Source organism: Gadus morhua, chromosome 15 (genome assembly GCF_902167405.1).
Source record: "Gadus morhua chromosome 15, gadMor3.0, whole genome shotgun sequence".
In the NCBI taxonomy this organism is placed as follows: domain Eukaryota; kingdom Metazoa; phylum Chordata; class Actinopteri; order Gadiformes; family Gadidae; genus Gadus; species Gadus morhua.
Window position 1 is genome coordinate 9,496,119 of NC_044062.1, and position 17,160 is coordinate 9,513,278.

General features: G+C 47.0%; 2 protein-coding genes and 1 pseudogene across 4 annotated transcripts; 1 reads left to right on the forward strand and 2 right to left on the reverse strand.

Moving 5' to 3' along the window:
- Nucleotides 1-3,398: 3,398 nt before the first annotated feature.
- Nucleotides 3,399-4,640, reverse strand: LOC115560353 (uncharacterized; annotated as a pseudogene).
- Nucleotides 4,641-5,197: 557 nt separating this feature from the next.
- LOC115559727 (myelin and lymphocyte protein) lies at nt 5,198-10,219 on the forward strand. Its single transcript, XM_030378785.1, has 4 exons — nt 5,198-5,723; nt 8,293-8,466; nt 8,668-8,820; nt 9,357-10,219. The coding sequence occupies exons 1-4, from the start codon at nt 5,631-5,633 to the stop codon at nt 9,429-9,431; spliced, it is 495 nt and encodes a 164-aa protein (XP_030234645.1). The 5' UTR covers nt 5,198-5,630; the 3' UTR covers nt 9,432-10,219.
- Nucleotides 10,220-10,354: 135 nt separating this feature from the next.
- mrps5 (mitochondrial ribosomal protein S5) lies at nt 10,355-16,979 on the reverse strand. 3 transcript variants are annotated; one of them, XM_030378740.1, is made up of 13 exons: nt 16,901-16,979; nt 15,597-15,689; nt 14,936-15,061; nt 14,713-14,826; nt 14,427-14,546; nt 14,059-14,093; nt 13,313-13,403; nt 12,444-12,490; nt 11,827-11,884; nt 11,606-11,668; nt 11,260-11,396; nt 11,136-11,228; nt 10,966-11,104 (listed from the first exon to the last, which is right to left on the reverse strand). In XM_030378740.1, exons 1-13 carry the CDS (start codon nt 16,947-16,949, stop codon nt 11,063-11,065), a joined length of 1,068 nt encoding a protein of 355 aa, XP_030234600.1. In that variant the 5' UTR covers nt 16,950-16,979; the 3' UTR covers nt 10,966-11,062. The 3 variants fall into 3 exon arrangements, with proteins under 3 accessions (XP_030234598.1, XP_030234599.1, XP_030234600.1); XM_030378738.1 differs by lacking the exons at nt 10,966-11,104; nt 11,136-11,228 and adding an exon at nt 10,355-10,796; XM_030378739.1 differs by having other exon boundaries at nt 10,955-11,228.
- Between the last annotated feature and the right edge of the window lie 181 nt (nt 16,980-17,160).

Here is a 17,160-nt window from a genome sequence, read left to right on the forward strand (position 1 = left end):
CCCAGACCTCCAGCCGGACCTCCACCCACTGGGCCTACAGCGTCCTGCGCCACCCAGACCTCCACCCACTGCGCCTACAGCGTCCTGCACCACTCAGACCTCCACCCAGACCTCCACCCACTGGGCCTAAAGCGTCATGCTCCACCCGGACCGGGTGTACAACTACATATTGACTAGTTTTATCGAGATATATATCACTATTCATGTATAACTATAGTTAGATATATAGACTAGTTGTATTACTATATATAACTATTCATGCATGGAAAAATACAAATGTTGTTGCCTTTAAGTCATATAGGCTTTGTTTTCTATTCTGTGTATTGTCTTGCCACCCTGCGTTTCCTCAGCGTCGTCTACGTATTGACCGTCATCTAAAATGTTAACCTTTGTGCTTGGGACAGCTGCCCCACCTTCCTCATTTGCCTCTAAATGTAAAGCCTTCTGCGCTGTAACCGGCCTACCTTCCTCAGAGTCAAAATGTTAACCTTTGACTTGCAAATAACGGTCACAAGGGATAAGGTATCCTCTTATGCCCTCTTCTGCTTGAGGAGAACCCAGGCAACTCTGTGTCTCGGGTGATTTGATTTTTAACACCTGCAATGTGTTGTGATGTAAACCTGTATTAATAGCTTTAAAATGGGGAAACGACACCCACAGAGAACGAGAGGAAAACACAAGGAGAACAACCACACGTAACAAACTCTATCACACTGTTAACCTCATCTATTATAACTCTCTCTCTCTCACACTTTTAACTACATGTTATGTAACTCTATCATACTGTTAACTACATGTTATATAACGCTATCACACTGTTAGCTTCATCTTATATAACTCTCTCTATCAAACTTTTAAGTACATGTAATATAACTATTATACTGTTAAACTCATGTTACATAACTCATGAATCCCACTCATTCCTTCTTTTGGTTCATCCGTCAGGTAAAACCCAACCTACTTCCTGGGAACGGCCGCATTCCACAAACAAAGTCATCGGCTATCCCTGCTCTCTCTTTGTTTACCAGAACCAGACTATTGACACACCCCAAAGCCCTCAATCCCAACCAGAGCTGGAGCTGTCCCTCACCCTCACCTAACCCTCAGCCCTCTATCTCTAACCCTCACCTAACCCTCACCCCTCTATCTCTAACCCTCACCTTACCCTCACCCCCCTATCTCTAACCCTCACCCCTCTATCTCTAACCCTCACCTTACCCTCACCCCCCTATCTCTAACCCTCACCCCTCTATCTCTAACCCTCACCTAACCCTCACCCCTCTATCTCTAACCCTCACCTTACCCTCACCCCCCTATCTCTAACCCTCAGCCCTCTATCTCTAACCCTCACCTAACCCTCACCCCTCTATCTCTAACCCTCACCCCTCTAGCTCTAACCCTCACCCCTCTATCTCTAACCCTCACCTAACCCTCACCCCTCTATCTCTAACCCTCACCTAACCCTCACCCCTCTATCTCTAACCCTCACCCTCACCCCTCTATCTCTAACCCTCACCTAACCCTCACCCCTCTATCTCTAACCCTCACCTAACCCTCACCCTTCTATCTCTAACCCTCACCTAACCCTCACCCCTCTATCTCTAACCCTCACCCCTCTATCTCTAACCCTAACCCCTCCATCTTTAATCGTACCTCTAACCTTGACCCTAACAATCTATCTCTAACACCTTGTGCCCACTGCACCTTGTGCCCACTGCTGAGTCAAAGGACTCAGAAGGAGTGGCTGACGGATGGGGGAGGTTTCCAGGGTCGTCAGAGCCCGAGTTGTGTCACAGTGCTTAAATTTGCATACGTGTTCTGATTGGATGACGGATCCGTTGCTACCGAAAAAGTTAATGGGGAAACGACACCCACAGAGAACGAGAGGAAAACACAAGGAGAACAACCACACGTAACAAACTCTATCACATTGTTAACCTCATCTATTATAACTCTCTCTCTCTCACACTTTTAACTACATGTTATATAACTCTATCATACTGTTAACTACATGTTATATAACGCTATCACACTGTTAGCTTCATCTTATATAACTCTCTCTATCAAACTTTTAAGTACATGTAATATAACTATTATACTGTTAAACTCATGTTACATAACTCATGAATCCCACTCATTCCTTCTATTGGTTCATCCGTCAGGTAAAACCCAACCTACTTCCTGGGAACGGCCGCATTCCACAAACAAAGTCATCGGCTATCCCTGCTCTCTCTTTGTTTACCAGAACCAGACTATTGACACACCCCAAAGCCCTCAATCCCAACCAGAGCTGGAGCTGTCCCTCACCCTCACCCTAACCCTCACCCCTCTATCTCTAACCCTCACCTAACCCTCACCCCTCTATCTCTAACCCTCACCTAACCCTCACCCCCCTATCTCTAACCCTCACCTTACCCTCACCCCCCTATCTCTAACCCTCACCCCTCTATCTCTAACCCTCACCTAACCCTCACCCCCCTATCTCTAACCCTCACCCCTCTATCTCTAACCCTCACCCCTCTATCTTTAACCCTCACCTAACCCTCACCCCTCTATCTCTAACCCTCAACTAACCCTCACCCCTCTATCTCTAACCCTCACCTAACCCTCACCCCTCTATCTCTAACCCTCACCCCTCTATCTCTAACCCTCACCTAACCCTCACCCCTCTATCTCTAACCCTAACCCCTCCATCTTTAATCGTACCTCTAACCTTGACCCTAACAATCTATCTCTAACACCTCAGTCAGTCATTGGACTCAGAAGGAGTTGCTGACGGATGGGGGAGGTTTCCAGGGTCGTCAGAGCCCGAGTGGTGTCACAGTGCTTAAATTTGCATACGTGTTCTGATTGGATGACGGATCCGTTGCTGCCGAAAAAGTTGAACATTTTCCAACTTTTTGACGTAGCCTTCAGCGCACGGATCCACAATGCATTGCGCGTCCGTACCCATTCAAAGTCAACGGGGATCAGTCAACGGACGGAGGTAGTGGGCACGAGGCGTAACTCTAACCCTAACTCTCTATCTCTAAGACCAACCCTCGGACCCTAACCCTAGCCCCTCTCTCTAACCCTAACCCTCTATCTCTTACCCTCTGACCCTAACCCTCTATCTCTAAGACCAACCCTCGGACCCTAACCCTAGCCCCTCTCTCTAACCCTAACCCTCTATCTCTTACCCTCGGACCCTAACCCTAGCCCCTCTCTCTAACCCTAACCCTCTATCTCTTACCCTCTGACCCTAACCCTCTATCTCTAAGACCAACCCTCGGACCCTAACCCTAGCCCCTCTCTCTAACCCTAACCCTCTATCTCTTACCCTCTGACCCTAACCCTCTATCTCTAAGACTAACCCTCGGACCCTAACCCTAGCCCCTCTCTCTAACCCTAACCCTCTATCTCTTACCCTCTGACCCTAACCCTCTATCTCTACCTCTAAACCTAGCTCTCCCCCAAACCCTAACCCAGTCAGAAAGGACAGAACTGGGAGTTCACCGCTTGCTCTAACTGGGAGGACACAGCTGAAATGAGAGCTGGACTGGCGCGTGGGAGACTGGATCTAGAGGTGATGTTTAGAAGCTTTGTTACCAGTAAACAAACCTTAACCGTTGCTAAGCAACCAGGAGACTGTGATTGACAGGACACTTCCATCCAGTATCTCAGTTGATTGAATCGTATCATCACGGTGAGACTAAAAAGCAAAGCCTCTACAGCCCACCTCTATTGGCACACACCGGGCACGCCACCCCCTTCTGCGGCACTCCTCCACTAAGTTGGCATACTTGCCCCGCTTCCTCTCATTGGCCTCTTCCATGCGCTCCTCCCAGGGAACCGTCAGCTCCAGTAGGACCACCTGTTTGGTTGAATCTGAGAACAGAACTATGTCTGGTCTCAGGGTGGTTTCCACGATGTGCTCTGGGAATCTGAGCTGCTCCCCAGGTCGGCCTTCATCTGCCAGTCCGGGGCGGTTCCAAGGAGTCCTGCTGCCCCCCTTGGCTTCGGCTTAGGCTTCTCCCCTGCTCGAATGAAAGCAATCGCCTGCCTTGCTGGTCGGAGAGGCTTGTTCTGGGTGATGCTGGTGAAGATGGTTTCTGCTATCGCCTTCAGCACCTGGTCGTGGCGCCAAGTGTAGCGTCCTTCTCCCAGGGCTTTTGAGCAACAGCTGAGGATGTGCTCGAGCGTTCCCCTTCTGAGGCACAAAGGACATGATCGTGCGTCAACCTTGCCCCAGCAGAAGAGGTTGGATGGGCTGGGTAAGACGTCATAGACGGACGCAATCAGGAACTTGATCCGGTAAGGCTCAGCTTGCCAAAGCTCAGACCAGGAGATCTTGCGGTCCACTGCCTGTTCCCATCTCGTCCATGCGCCTTGCTGTCGCATCCCCACCATCTGGCTAGCACGCAGTTCCTCCACGCCAGCTCTCACTTCCTCTTGGACCAAACGGCGTCCGTCTTTGCCCAGGGCTTTGTCGTAGCGTGCAGTTGCAACGCTACCAAGCCCTGCTCATCCCGGCACCCCGGCACTGACGTCGTCGTTACTGTCAGGTCGTCTATAAAGGCTCTGATGGGGGGCTGGCGGACTCCAGACTTGGTGAGCCGACCTCTGCACTCGACTTCTGCTGACTTGACCAGCATGTTCATGGCCAAGGCAAAGAGAATCACTGAAATAGTGCATCCAGTGATGATCCCTTTCTCCAGCCGATGCCACTAAGAAGTGACTGTCCCAGAGGTGACTCTCAGCTTGAAACTCTTGTAATAGTCCAAGATAAGGTCCCTAATTTTACCTGGGACATGGTGCCGGTCCAGTGCTGTTTCCACTAGTTTATGAGGAATGGATCCATAAGCATTGGTGAGATCGAGCCACAGCACTGCCAGGTCTCCTTTCCCTTCTCTTGCCTCTCTGATCAACTGCGTGACCACACCTCATTTGCTTCTAAATGTAAATCTTTTTGCGTTGTAACCAGCCTCTGTTGTGTGCTATTTACATTTAGAAATCTCTTCTGTCCTACGCAATATCTCTTAGGAAACGAAATAGCAACGACACAATAGTTACATATATAAATTCGTTTTTATCACTATATGTAACTATTCATGTGTAACTATAATTTCACATATAGACTCGTTTTATCACTATATGTTACTATTCATGTATAACTATAGTTTGATACATAGAATAGTTGTATCACTTTATGTATTTATGGATAACTATAGTTTGATATATATTTGTATCCCTGCCCCTATCTCTGAGTCTAAACACCTTGTGTGTGCCCATTGTGTCCTGCACTAGTACATAAATCACCCACATAACTTGGGACTGGTCAGACAGGTTTCAAGTTGTTTCCAATAAAACACTGGGGGAGGGGAGGAGTCCTTAAAAAACAAATGTAGTCAGTGAGCGTATCATTCAGTCATAGAATTCAGTCATCTACCCTGAGCTCAGATAGAAGTGTAGCTCTATAGAACTAGACCTCAGATAGAAGTGCATCTCTATAGAACTAGATCTCAGATAGAAGTGTAGCTCTATAGAACTAGACCTCAGATAGAAGTGCATCTCTATAGAACTAGATCTCAGATAGAAGTGCAGCTTTATAGAACTAGACCTCAGATAGAAGTGCAGCTCTATAGAACCCGATGAGCAGAATGGCGTCGACCTCTGCTGACGTGCTGCCGACTGGCAGCCGGATCTTCACCTCCATCCCAGACATCTTCTTCATCCCTGAGTTTGTGAGTACATCCTCTACTACTCACATGCCCTCATTCGCTACTCACCCTCCCTTAAGACATGTCTACGCCTGACTGACTGAACTGATTGTTTACTGACTGACTGACTGACTGCCTGTTGACTGACGGATTGACAGATTGTTGACTGACTGACTGTTGACTGACTGACTGACTGACTGACTGCCTGCTGAATGGCGGATTGACAGACTGTTGACTGACTGACTAACATAATTGTGGAGAATGGGATTAGCGCGGGATTAGAATATTATTCACATATATATATACCTATATCTACAGATAAATGTATTATAGATTTATACAAAATCAAGAACAAAACGGCAGCATAGCTAACTGAAGGCTAACAGCATAGCTACCTGAAGGCTAACTCTTCTCTAACTAAACTCCCTTCATTGAACAGAACTGGTTTCTCCAGTTGGATGATTGACTCATCGCCTATTGGTCAAAAGTCCATCGGACTAATGTTGCTTAGCAACAATAGAAAGGCTTGGCACACAGACGAGGTCATCATAGTGACATCCATTAGTGCTGCTGACGTCATAGACAGACTCAGAACCAGAACACAAGACGCTTCAGGGGTCTCATTCATAACCGTTGCGTACGCACAAAACGTGGCTGAAAGTTGCGTACGTGACTTTTCACGCCAAGGTTGTGATCTATAAAAAACCAACTTGACGGGAAAATGTGCGCAGCCCTAAGCAAACTCTGACCCATGCGTACGCATGGTTTGGAGGAAAAGGAGAATTGGCGACACAGACGGTGTGGTGGTGAACTGAAGTCAGACCGAAGAATTGCAGAGTGAGAAGAACGATTATGTTTTATCATCGCCCTTCATCAATTTAATTTCAACCCGTATCATGCGTTAAATCCTAATCAGAATAATTTAAGTCCACTGCGTTATTTCTCAGTTATAACTCCAGAAATATCTCCTTAGAATAGAAATAAAAAGAAATTCTCTATATTTAATCCCGTCACTCCATACTGTCCACTGACGGCGCGACTGCATGGAATAAAGCATCTGTCCAACATGTGTCAATAACATAATATTTTTATGTGACACTGTAAACACATGATCAAATGTCAATTAAATCCCAAGTGTGAAAAACCAAGCCACACTCATCACAATCGTTGTCCGTTACTCTTGATGCTTTTCATGACAAATCAGGCATTAAAAAGGGGTTATGTTCAAGAACATTTTACGTGGGTAATTACAAACTGATTATCCAAGGCGTTCTCGTCAGTCTTATTACCGTAACCCTATAAATACAGAGGTGAGCGCCGTGGTAATGCTGCACCATATGGCACTTCTGGCGGACCATGCAGGATTCGGAGGGAGAGGGTATTTAGGGACCATAACGATTTATTGGTAGGCTACATAAAAATATGCAACTCTATGTCAGACCACTTCTTTTTTAATTCTGGGACTGTGCGCTCCGTGCTACTGACAGAGTTCACTGCTGCAGCAACATGTTGCCACTCACTCTGCTTTTTGTTGTTGGCGATTCCAATCCCGTGACCGCCGAACAAAACTACCTTTCGGGCCTCAGTCTCACCCACAAGTGTCTCCACTTCAACCTCCGTGAAATTTCGCTTTTTTGATTTTCTCAGTACTTCTGCCATTGTTTCCAACAAGACATAATACCGGCATCTGAGTCTGTTTTATATGCAGATCGCATTCATGAGGTCATTTGCATTGACCATTTATGGTTAAAAAGGGGCGTGTAGAGGGCGGAACGTGAAGCTGATTCAGCTGCGCACAATTATAGTCAGTATGTGATTTATAAAGCAAAGATTGCGTACAAGTGTGCGTACGCAGTGTTTTATAAATCTGAATATTTTTTGGCGCACGCAAAACTTGGCTTCTGGGCGTACGCACATTTTTAGTAACGATCCTACGCACAGTTTTATAAATGAGACCCCAGGGAAGTAGCTTAGCATTGTGTCTAGAGTAGCATGTTTTTTGTTTTTTTTGTTGACCTTTTATTTATCCAGGAAGGTCCCATTGAGATATAGTATCTCGTCTTCCAGGGAGTCCAGGCCAAGATAGCTGACAAGTACAGTTACAGTACAGAGAAGACATGAACCACAAGCAAGAATACATTTAAAAATGTTCATGATACAGAGAAGAGGCCAGGAACAGTGCTATGCTACCCTATGGAAGGTATACACTACTCTGCTAGATAGCATATGCTACGCTGCACATGTGATACTGCAAACATGTTATCCTTCTATCTGACGAGGCAGGTTTGTTGAAACATGTCACGACTAGGTGATGAGGAACTGTTCCAAACCAGACTGCACTGCAACCTGTTAACCAAGGGAGGGTAACACAGTCATGGGGTGTGTGTGTGTGTGTGGGGTGTGTCTGTCGGATGTGTGTGTGTGTGTGTGTGTGTGTGTGTGTACCGGTGCGTGTGTGTGTGTCCTTGTGTGTGTGTGTGTGTGTGTGCGTCCTTGTGTGTGTGTGTGTGTGTGTGTGTGTGTGTGTGTGTGTGTGTGTGTGTGTGTGTGTGTGTGTGTGTGTGTGTGTGTGTGTGTGTGTGTGTGTGTGCAGGTCTTCGGGGGTCTGGTATGGACGCTGGTCGCCTCCACCCTTGTGGATCCCACAGTTTCCGCAAACCCCTTGGGCTGGGTCATGTTCGTCTCCATCTTCTGCTTCGTCATGACAACGCTCTGGTTCTTCATCTTCGCCTGTGGAGCCAATCAGGGTGGCATCTGGCCCTCCTTGGTAAGACACATCCTCTCCTCCTCTCCTCTCCGCCTCTCCTCCTCCCTCGACTCCTCTCATCCTCCCTCTCTCCTCTCCTCCTCTCCTCCTCTCCTCTCCGCCTCTCCTCCTCCCTCGACTCCTCTCATCCTCCCTCTCTCCTCTCCTCCTCCCTCATCTCCTCTCCTCCTCCCTCACCTCCTCTCCTCCTCTGGTCTCCAGGATGTGGCCTACCACTTTGTTGCCGTGCTGTTGTACCTGAGTGCGTCTGTGGCGCTGGCCTACGTCACCGTGATGTTAGGAACTGTTGCATCAGCTGTCCCCGTGCTGCCGCCCAGCATCCTCAAGATCTACCGCCTGGACATCGCTGCTGTGGTAAGGACTCTGGGGTTAGACAGTACAGAGACAGGTCACTAAGGAGCAGGTAGGGGTTAGACAGTACAGAGACAGGTCATTATGGAGCAGGTAGGGCTAAGACAGTACAGAGACAGGTCATTAAGGAGCAGGTAGGGGTTAGACAGTAGAGAGACAGGTCATTAAGGAGCAGGTAGGGGTTAGACAGTACAGAGACAGGTCATTAAGGAGCAGGTAGGGGTTAGACAGTAGAGAGACAGGTCATTAAGGAGCAGGTAGGGGTTAGACAGTACAGAGACAGGTCATTAAGGAGCAGGTAGGGGTTAGACAGTACAGAGACAGGTCATTATGGAGCGGGTAGGGGTGAGACAGTACAGAGACAGGTCATTATGGAGCGGGTAGGGGTGAGACAGTACAGAGACAGGTCATTAAGGAGCAGGTAGGGGTTAGACAGTACAGTGACAGGTAATTAAGGAGCAGGTAGGGGTTAGACAGTACAGACAGGTCATTCAGGAGTGTATTTTGTGTATTGATATTGTGATTATCTCTCTCTCCAGGTGATGTCTCATCTCACCACACTGCTCTATTTTCTACATGCCATCTTCTCTGCTCTGCGGTGGAAGAGCTCCTGAGGAATGAAGATCAACAATGTTCAGACAGCCCTTGTTTAGATTCGAATCAATTAATCAGTTGAAGATGATATGGTGATATAATCCTATTAGATATCAGCATAGCATACGATCAGAATACTATACTGTAAAAAGTAGAGAACTTTAGGTTATAGCTTCAGCATCCTAAATATTCTGAGCAAAACATGTTATATAAACTATATGAACCTCCCTGGATACCCCGACCCTAACCCTCACCCTCGAACCCTAATCTTCTTTCACTAACCCTCACCCTCTATCCCTAATCTTCTATCACAAACCCTAATCCTCTATCCCTCACCCTCTAACCCTCACTCTCTACCCCTCACCCTCTATCCCTAACTCCCTAACCCCAACTCTCTAACCTCCAACGGTCTAAACTATTTTACTTGATTAAAGTAACTAGAGAAGACATTTTACAGTCCCCTCAACAGGTCGTCTTAGTTAGTTAGTTTAGACAGGGCTAGGATTAGCTTCAGCTAGCCATTTCAGTGAGTTAGTTTAGACCTGGGCTAGGGTTAGCTTCAGCTAGCCATTTTAGTGAGTTAGTTTAGACCTGGGCTAGGGTGAGCTTCACCTAGCCATTTCTGTGAGTTAGTTTAGACCTGGGCTAGGGTTAGCGTCAGTAGCCATTTCAGTGAGTTAGTTTAGACCTGGGCTAGGATTAGTCCAGGTCCCTTTTTTTATGTTTCCGTTAATATTCGCAAAAAAAACAAAAACATATACACTTGACATTTGAATCTGAGATGTGTAATAAATATATTTGATATTAATTTGACCCGTCTGAATTATTTCCGAATATATAGAATATCCCTTACAATACCCGCTCCTAACTGGTTACCCTGAATGTGAGGACTCATGGACCTAGTTGCGTCTTGCTTATGATCTCTACAAAGAAATTGAACAAATTGAAACTGTGGCATGTTTTATTGTGTTCAGGTTTGACCCAGAATATGACATTGGAACATCCTCTCATTTCTGTTTTAACCTCTTTGTATGTTGGTGGTTGTACGTCATGACACGTCGTCATGAAACGTCATGTCCTGTCGTCATGACGATGTCAGGGGCAGTCCAGGTCCCCAGTGGCCCCGTCTCCTGGGCGGTCCTGATGCGGCGTCGTCGTGGTTACCAGATGGTGCGTTTGGCCGAGGCCCAGACGGAGCGCTTGGAGCCCTGCGCCACGCGCACGTCGGCCCAGTGCAGCCGGGCGTCCGGGGCGTGGTCCTGGGGCTCCGCGTCGGGCCGGGCCCCGCCCTCCGGCCGCGCCACCAGCAGGGGGAGGGGCCCCCGCTCCCCCTGGAACTCCACCACGTTCAGGCGCTGCCGGTCGGCCCGCGACTGGTGGGTCTCCTGCCCAACACACGCCCCACGACATCATCAGCATCACGACGTCATCAGCATCACAACATCATCAGCATCATGACATCATCAGCATCATGACATCATGAGCATCATCAGCATCATGACATCATCAGCATCACGACATCATCAGCATCATCAGCATCATAACATCATCCTCATCATGAAATCGTCATCATCATGACATGATCATGACATTAGCATCATGACATCATCATCTTAATGATGTGTTTCAATGGAATTTCATATAAATCGATTTAAATGGCAAAAGAGTCTGATGGCCGGTCAACAGAGAGTACCTGATTGGCCAGGCCGGTGAACAGAGAGTACCTGATTGGCCAGGCCGGTGAACAGAGAGTACCTGATTGGCCAGGCCGGTGAACAGAGAGTACCTGATTGGCCAGGCCGGTGAACAGAGAGTACCTGATTGGCCAGGCCGGTGAACAGAGAGTACCTGATTGGCTAGGCCGGTGAACAGGGCCCTAGTGATGTTCAGCAGGTTGGTGGAGCCGTCCACCTTGCAGTACATGTCCTGAATCCCCATCAGTTTACACATAGTGATGACCGCCCGGTGGCAGTGGAGACCGTAACCTGGAGACACACAAGGAGAAGGACGGAGAAGGACGGACAGGGACAGACAGACAGGGAGACACACAAGTAAATTATAATTGAATTCTGATAAACTGAATCAGTGGCAGATTATCTGACAAATGGAAGACTGAGGACATCCCTGAGGGGGGAGGGAGAAAGAGAGACTGACCTCTGACCTCTCAGACTAACCTCTGACCTCTCAGACTGACCTTGGTGCTGCTTCTTCATGCGGAGGGTCGTCTTCTTAAACGTAGATTCAATGTCGTGATAAACTGGAAGAAAAACAAGGTTTCAGCGCGCGCGCACACACACACACACACACACACACACACACACACACACACACACACACACACACACACACACACACACACACACACACACACACACACACACACACACACACACACACACACACACACACACTCACTGGTGTGGTTGTCGTATCTCTCGATGTAGTACAGGTAGTGGACCGCTCGATTCTTCGCCTGCACAAAATGAAGATGTGCCCCTTAGGTTAAGATGTCACCCTTTGCATTTTTTATGCTTTGTGACAAGAGTGAGAAAGACAGGAAGGTATGGGAGATAGAAGGGAGGACATGGAGCAAAGGACCACGGGCAGGATTCAAACCGGGGTCGCTGCGATCAGGACCGAGCCTTAAATGGTACGCACCCTACCAGCTGAGCTACCGGGGCACACCTCAGATGTCCCCCTTAAGTTAAGACCTCGCTTCCGATTTTATATGATTCTGGGTTCCCCCTTAAAGTGAGTTTTCGGTGAGTTGATCACCTGTCATGTGATGAGGACAGGGTCATGTGATGAGGACAGGGTCAGGTGATGAGGACAGGGTCAGGTGATGAGGACAGGGTAATGTGATTGTTGAATGGATTAAATTGGCTGGAGGGGGGGGGGGGGGGGGGGTTCACACAGGTATAAAATATCTAAATATTGAAGAAAGCACCTTAGAGCGTGTCTGGGCTTCCAGAAGCTGGCTGTGACCCGGATGTGATAGAATATATAAAGTAAATATAATGAGTTCTCCTTACCTTTCTCAGGGCTGTTGTCCTGTCAGCTGCTTTACCGAGAGCAAACCCTGAGGAAACAGTTGCTTTAGACCTCCTCTACATTGAGCAGCTAGAACACATCTACATAGAGCAGCTAGACCTCCTCTACATAGAGCAGCTAGACCTACTCTACATAGAGAAGCTAGACCTCCTCTACATAGAGCAGCTAGACATGCACTAGATAGCGCAGCTTCACTCCTCTATGTAGAGCGGCTAGACCTACTCTACATAGATCAGCTAGACCTCCTCTACCTAGATCAGCTAGACCTCCTCTACCTAGAGCAGCTAGACCTGCTGTACTTAGATCAGCTAGACCTCGTCTACATAGAGCAGGTAGACCTCCTCTACAAAAATCTGCTTATCCCCTCTACATAGAGCAGCTAGACCTCGTCTACATAGAGCAGCTAGACCCTCTCTACTGTACATAGAGCAGCTAGACCTTGTCTACATAGAGCAGCTAGACCTCGTCTACATAGAGCAGCTAGACCCTCTCTACTGTACATAGAGCAGCTAGACCTCGTCTACATAGAGCAGCTAGACCCTCTCTACTGTACATAGAGCAGCTAGACCTCGTCTACATAGAGCAGCTAGACCCTCTCTACTGTACATAGAGCAGCTAGACCTCGTCTACATAGAGCAGCTAGACCCTCTCTACTGTACATAGAGCAGCTAGACCCTCTCTACTGTACATAGAGCAGCTAGACCTCGTCTACATAGAGCAGCTAGACCCTCTCTACTGTACATAGAGCAGCTAGACCCTCTCTACTGTACATAGAGCAGCTAGACCTCGTCTACATAGAGCAGCTAGACCCTCTCTACTGTACATAGAGCAGCTTCATCACAGAGCTGACCTGCTGCCCCGTTGCCGTTGCCCACGGCCACCAGACAGCTGATGGACCTCTTCCTCCCCTCCTTGGCTGTCATGTTGAAAACACTCTTCACCTAGTAAACAACAAAACAGACATTTCACATTGTAAACAACAAACATTTCACCTTGTGAACAAGAAGCATTTCAATAAGTTAACAAACAACAATTTAATTAATTAAACAACAAAATTGTACAGGCCTACAGTAGCTGTTCCCCAGTTAAGAACAGTTAGCTGATGGTTTGGTAATCTTAAAGGTGCAGTTTCTTTACCATAAAGGGGCAGGGTGTTTACCATAAAGGGGCAGTGTGTTTACCATAAGGGGGCAGTGTGTTTACCATAAAGGGGCAGTGTGTTTACCATAAAAAAGGGGAGTGTGTTTATCTTAAGGGGGCAGTGCGTTTACCTTAAAGGTTGAGCCCTTTATATCTGCAGTATATAGGGGGTCCTCTTCCACGGGGTGCGCCATATTTGAATGGTGGCCCGGGTTGGACAAATGGCACTAGAGACTATGCATTTTAATATTTTCTGTCATTTTGGAATACCTACTGGCACTTTACAAAACACAGGACAGGGCAGGCCACTGCAGCTCGATTGGAGAGATAAGGGGGGGCTACAGTCTGCTTACTTTTAAACACCAGCCCTTTAAGGCTCCCTAGCTTAAGGTCTGTGAACTCAAGACTCAGCTAGCTTGGCTAAAAGAACATGGAGAGATCAATGAAGGGACTCACCTCAATCACACGTGAATCAAAGTCTTCAAATGACTCTGAAAGAGTGGAAACAACACTTTTTTAACTTAACTTTATACAAGCTGCTAGTAGATACAGATTATGTGTGATTTTTTGCCACCTGCTGGTGAAATGGTGCAGTATACTTAAGAGCAGTTACTGTAATTGAAATTGTGACGTCATGGAAGGAGATAACAACACAAAACTATGTACACAGCCTATGGGAGTGAGCATCAGCACTTAGCTGAGCATGCATTGATATTCACATCCCTGACCATGTCTGACGCGTGATTGTGATTGACTGACTGATTGATTGAATGTGTGCGTGTGCGTGTTTGCTTGTCTCTGTGTGCGAGAGTGTGCGTGTGTACCCCCATTTGGCCCAGGGTCCGGGGCCCCCAGACTGATGCCCCCCCAGGAGTTTCCGGTCCATCCTCTTCCTCTCTTCACCTTCATCCTCCTCCTCTTCTCCCACTCATCTCTGGAACGCACTGCAGGAAGTGACATCACAACAGGCAGTTACATCAAAACAGGAAGTAACATCACAACAGGATGTTCCATTCTCCTGTAGTATTTAGTGTGTAGTAGTAAGTGTGTAGTAGTGTGTAGTGTGTAGTACTTAGTGTGCAGTAGTAGCGTGTAGTACTTGGTGTGTACCTAGTTCTGCCTGCATCTCTAGCTGCTCTGCGTCCCCCCGTCTGGAGACGGCCTGCGGCGCTCCGGCCCGGAACACCGGGGCGTTCAGCCCAGGCCACAGGAAGCCCGCCCTCCCTGGAACACACGCCACCGCCACCGCCATCATCATCATCATCACCATGTGATCTTTATATTGGTAATAAATAGACAGACAGGTGAGCACACAGACAGGCAGGCGTCTCACCCTCTCCGATGTTTTGGCCCCTGTTGAGGTCGGTCTTCATCTTGCGTTTGGTCCTCTTCCCGCGGCCCTTCCGGGCGCCGGCCCCCGTCTCTGCCAGGACCCCCCGCCACAGCTCATCGGCTGTTACTATGGAAACAAATCACACAACCGTTACTGTGGAAACACATAAGACACTTGTTACTATGAAAACACATCAGAACCGTTACTATGGAAACATCCCAACCGTTAATGGAAAAACGTCACTACCTTTACCATGGAAACACATCACAGTACAGTTACATGGAAACACATCAGACACCCGTTAATATGGAAAGACATAACACTACCGTTACTATTGAAACATATCACACAACCGTTACTATGGAAACACATCACAAATGTTACTATGGAAACACATTACACAGCCGTTATTATGGAAACACATCAGACACCCCGTACTTTGGAAACACATTACACTACCGTTACTATGGAAACACATCACACATCCTTTACTATGGAAACACATCATAAACAACCATTACGATGGGAACACATCACAGACACCTGTAACTTCTGTTACATCTGTTACTATGGAAACACGCCCCTTAATTACCGTTCTTGCTAAAATACCATCACGGTAGAAAGAGTGTGTCAATAAAGAAGAAGGATTAAGTAAACGTACACTTGTTGAAGAAGCTTCCATGCCTGACTGGCTGGAGGAGGGTCCGCTGGAGAGAGCCAAGAACCACAGCAGCCCCGCTGGCCTGGAGGGGAGCTGCAACCACACGCATCTCAGCACTGGAGCAGAGTACAGTTCTATATAGACTAGAGCCATGACCTAACTCTATCTAGAATAGAAGGGACAGTATACAGTTCTATATAGACTAGAGCCATGACCTAGCTCTATCTTGAATAGAAGGGACAGTATACAGTTCTATATAGACTAGAGCCATGACCTAGCTCTATCTAGAATAGAAGGCACAGTATACAGTTCTATAAAGACTAGAGCCATGACCTAACTCTATCTAGAATAGAAGGGACAGTATACAGTTCTATATAGACTAGAGCCATGACCTAACTATCTAGAATAGAAGGGACAGTATACAGTTCTATATAGACTAGAGCCATGACCTAACTATCTAGAATAGAAGGGACAGTATACAGTTCTATATAGACTAGAGCCATGACCTAGCTCTATCTAGAATAGAAGGGACAGTATACAGTTCTATATAGACTAGAGCCATGACCTAGCTCTATCTAGAATAGAAGGGACAGTATACAGTTCTATATAGACTAGAGCCATGACCTAACTCTATCTAGAATAGAAGGGACAGTATACAGTTCTATATAGACTAGAGCCATGACCTAACTCTATCTAGAATAGAAGGGACAGTATACAGTTCTATATAGACTAGAGCCATGACCTAGCTCTATCTAGAATAGAAGGGACAGTATACAGTTATATATAGACTAGAGCCATGACCTAACTCTATCTAGAATAGAAGGGAAAGTATACAGTTCTATATAGACCAGAGCCATGACCTAGCTCTATCTAGAATAGAAGGGACAGTATACAGATATATATACACTAGAGCCATGAACTAGCTCTATATAGAAGGGACAGTATGACCTAGCTCTATATAGAAGGGACAGTATACAGTTCTATATAGACTGGGTGAATGAAAATGACACAGTTATGGAGTCGGTCTTCCTGTGATATAATTAACTACATGTATATATTAATTATTATTATTATTATTACTGTTGGAGAGGCATTCACAACAATACTACATCCCTGCAGTATTGACCTGGAGGACACGGCAGCTCTCTTACTACACCAACCCCGCACCTCCAGGTGCGGGGTTGGTGTAGGGTGTAGTACTTCTCGACACCTCCTCCACACCTCCTCAACACATAATTTACACCTCCTTTATATCGCCCTGCTGAACACATTACAAACATGGAAAGAAACGCGAAGTTATTTACCTCCGAGTGAGAAACGGAGGGCAAAACAAGCCCGCACGGAGGCCGCCATGTTGGATCTGTGGGGTCCTTCAGGAGGACGAGGCGGTTAACATGTGCCTGTTCGAAATAATACTCATTTAATATACCTTACACGAAGCAGATACAGCCTGGGAATCTGACCAATTGTCTGGCGATGTCAGGCTTATGTGTTTTATTTTATTTTATTTACAACATCATCAACAAATAAATAAATAACGCAGGTGAGATCTTCTATAGCACGG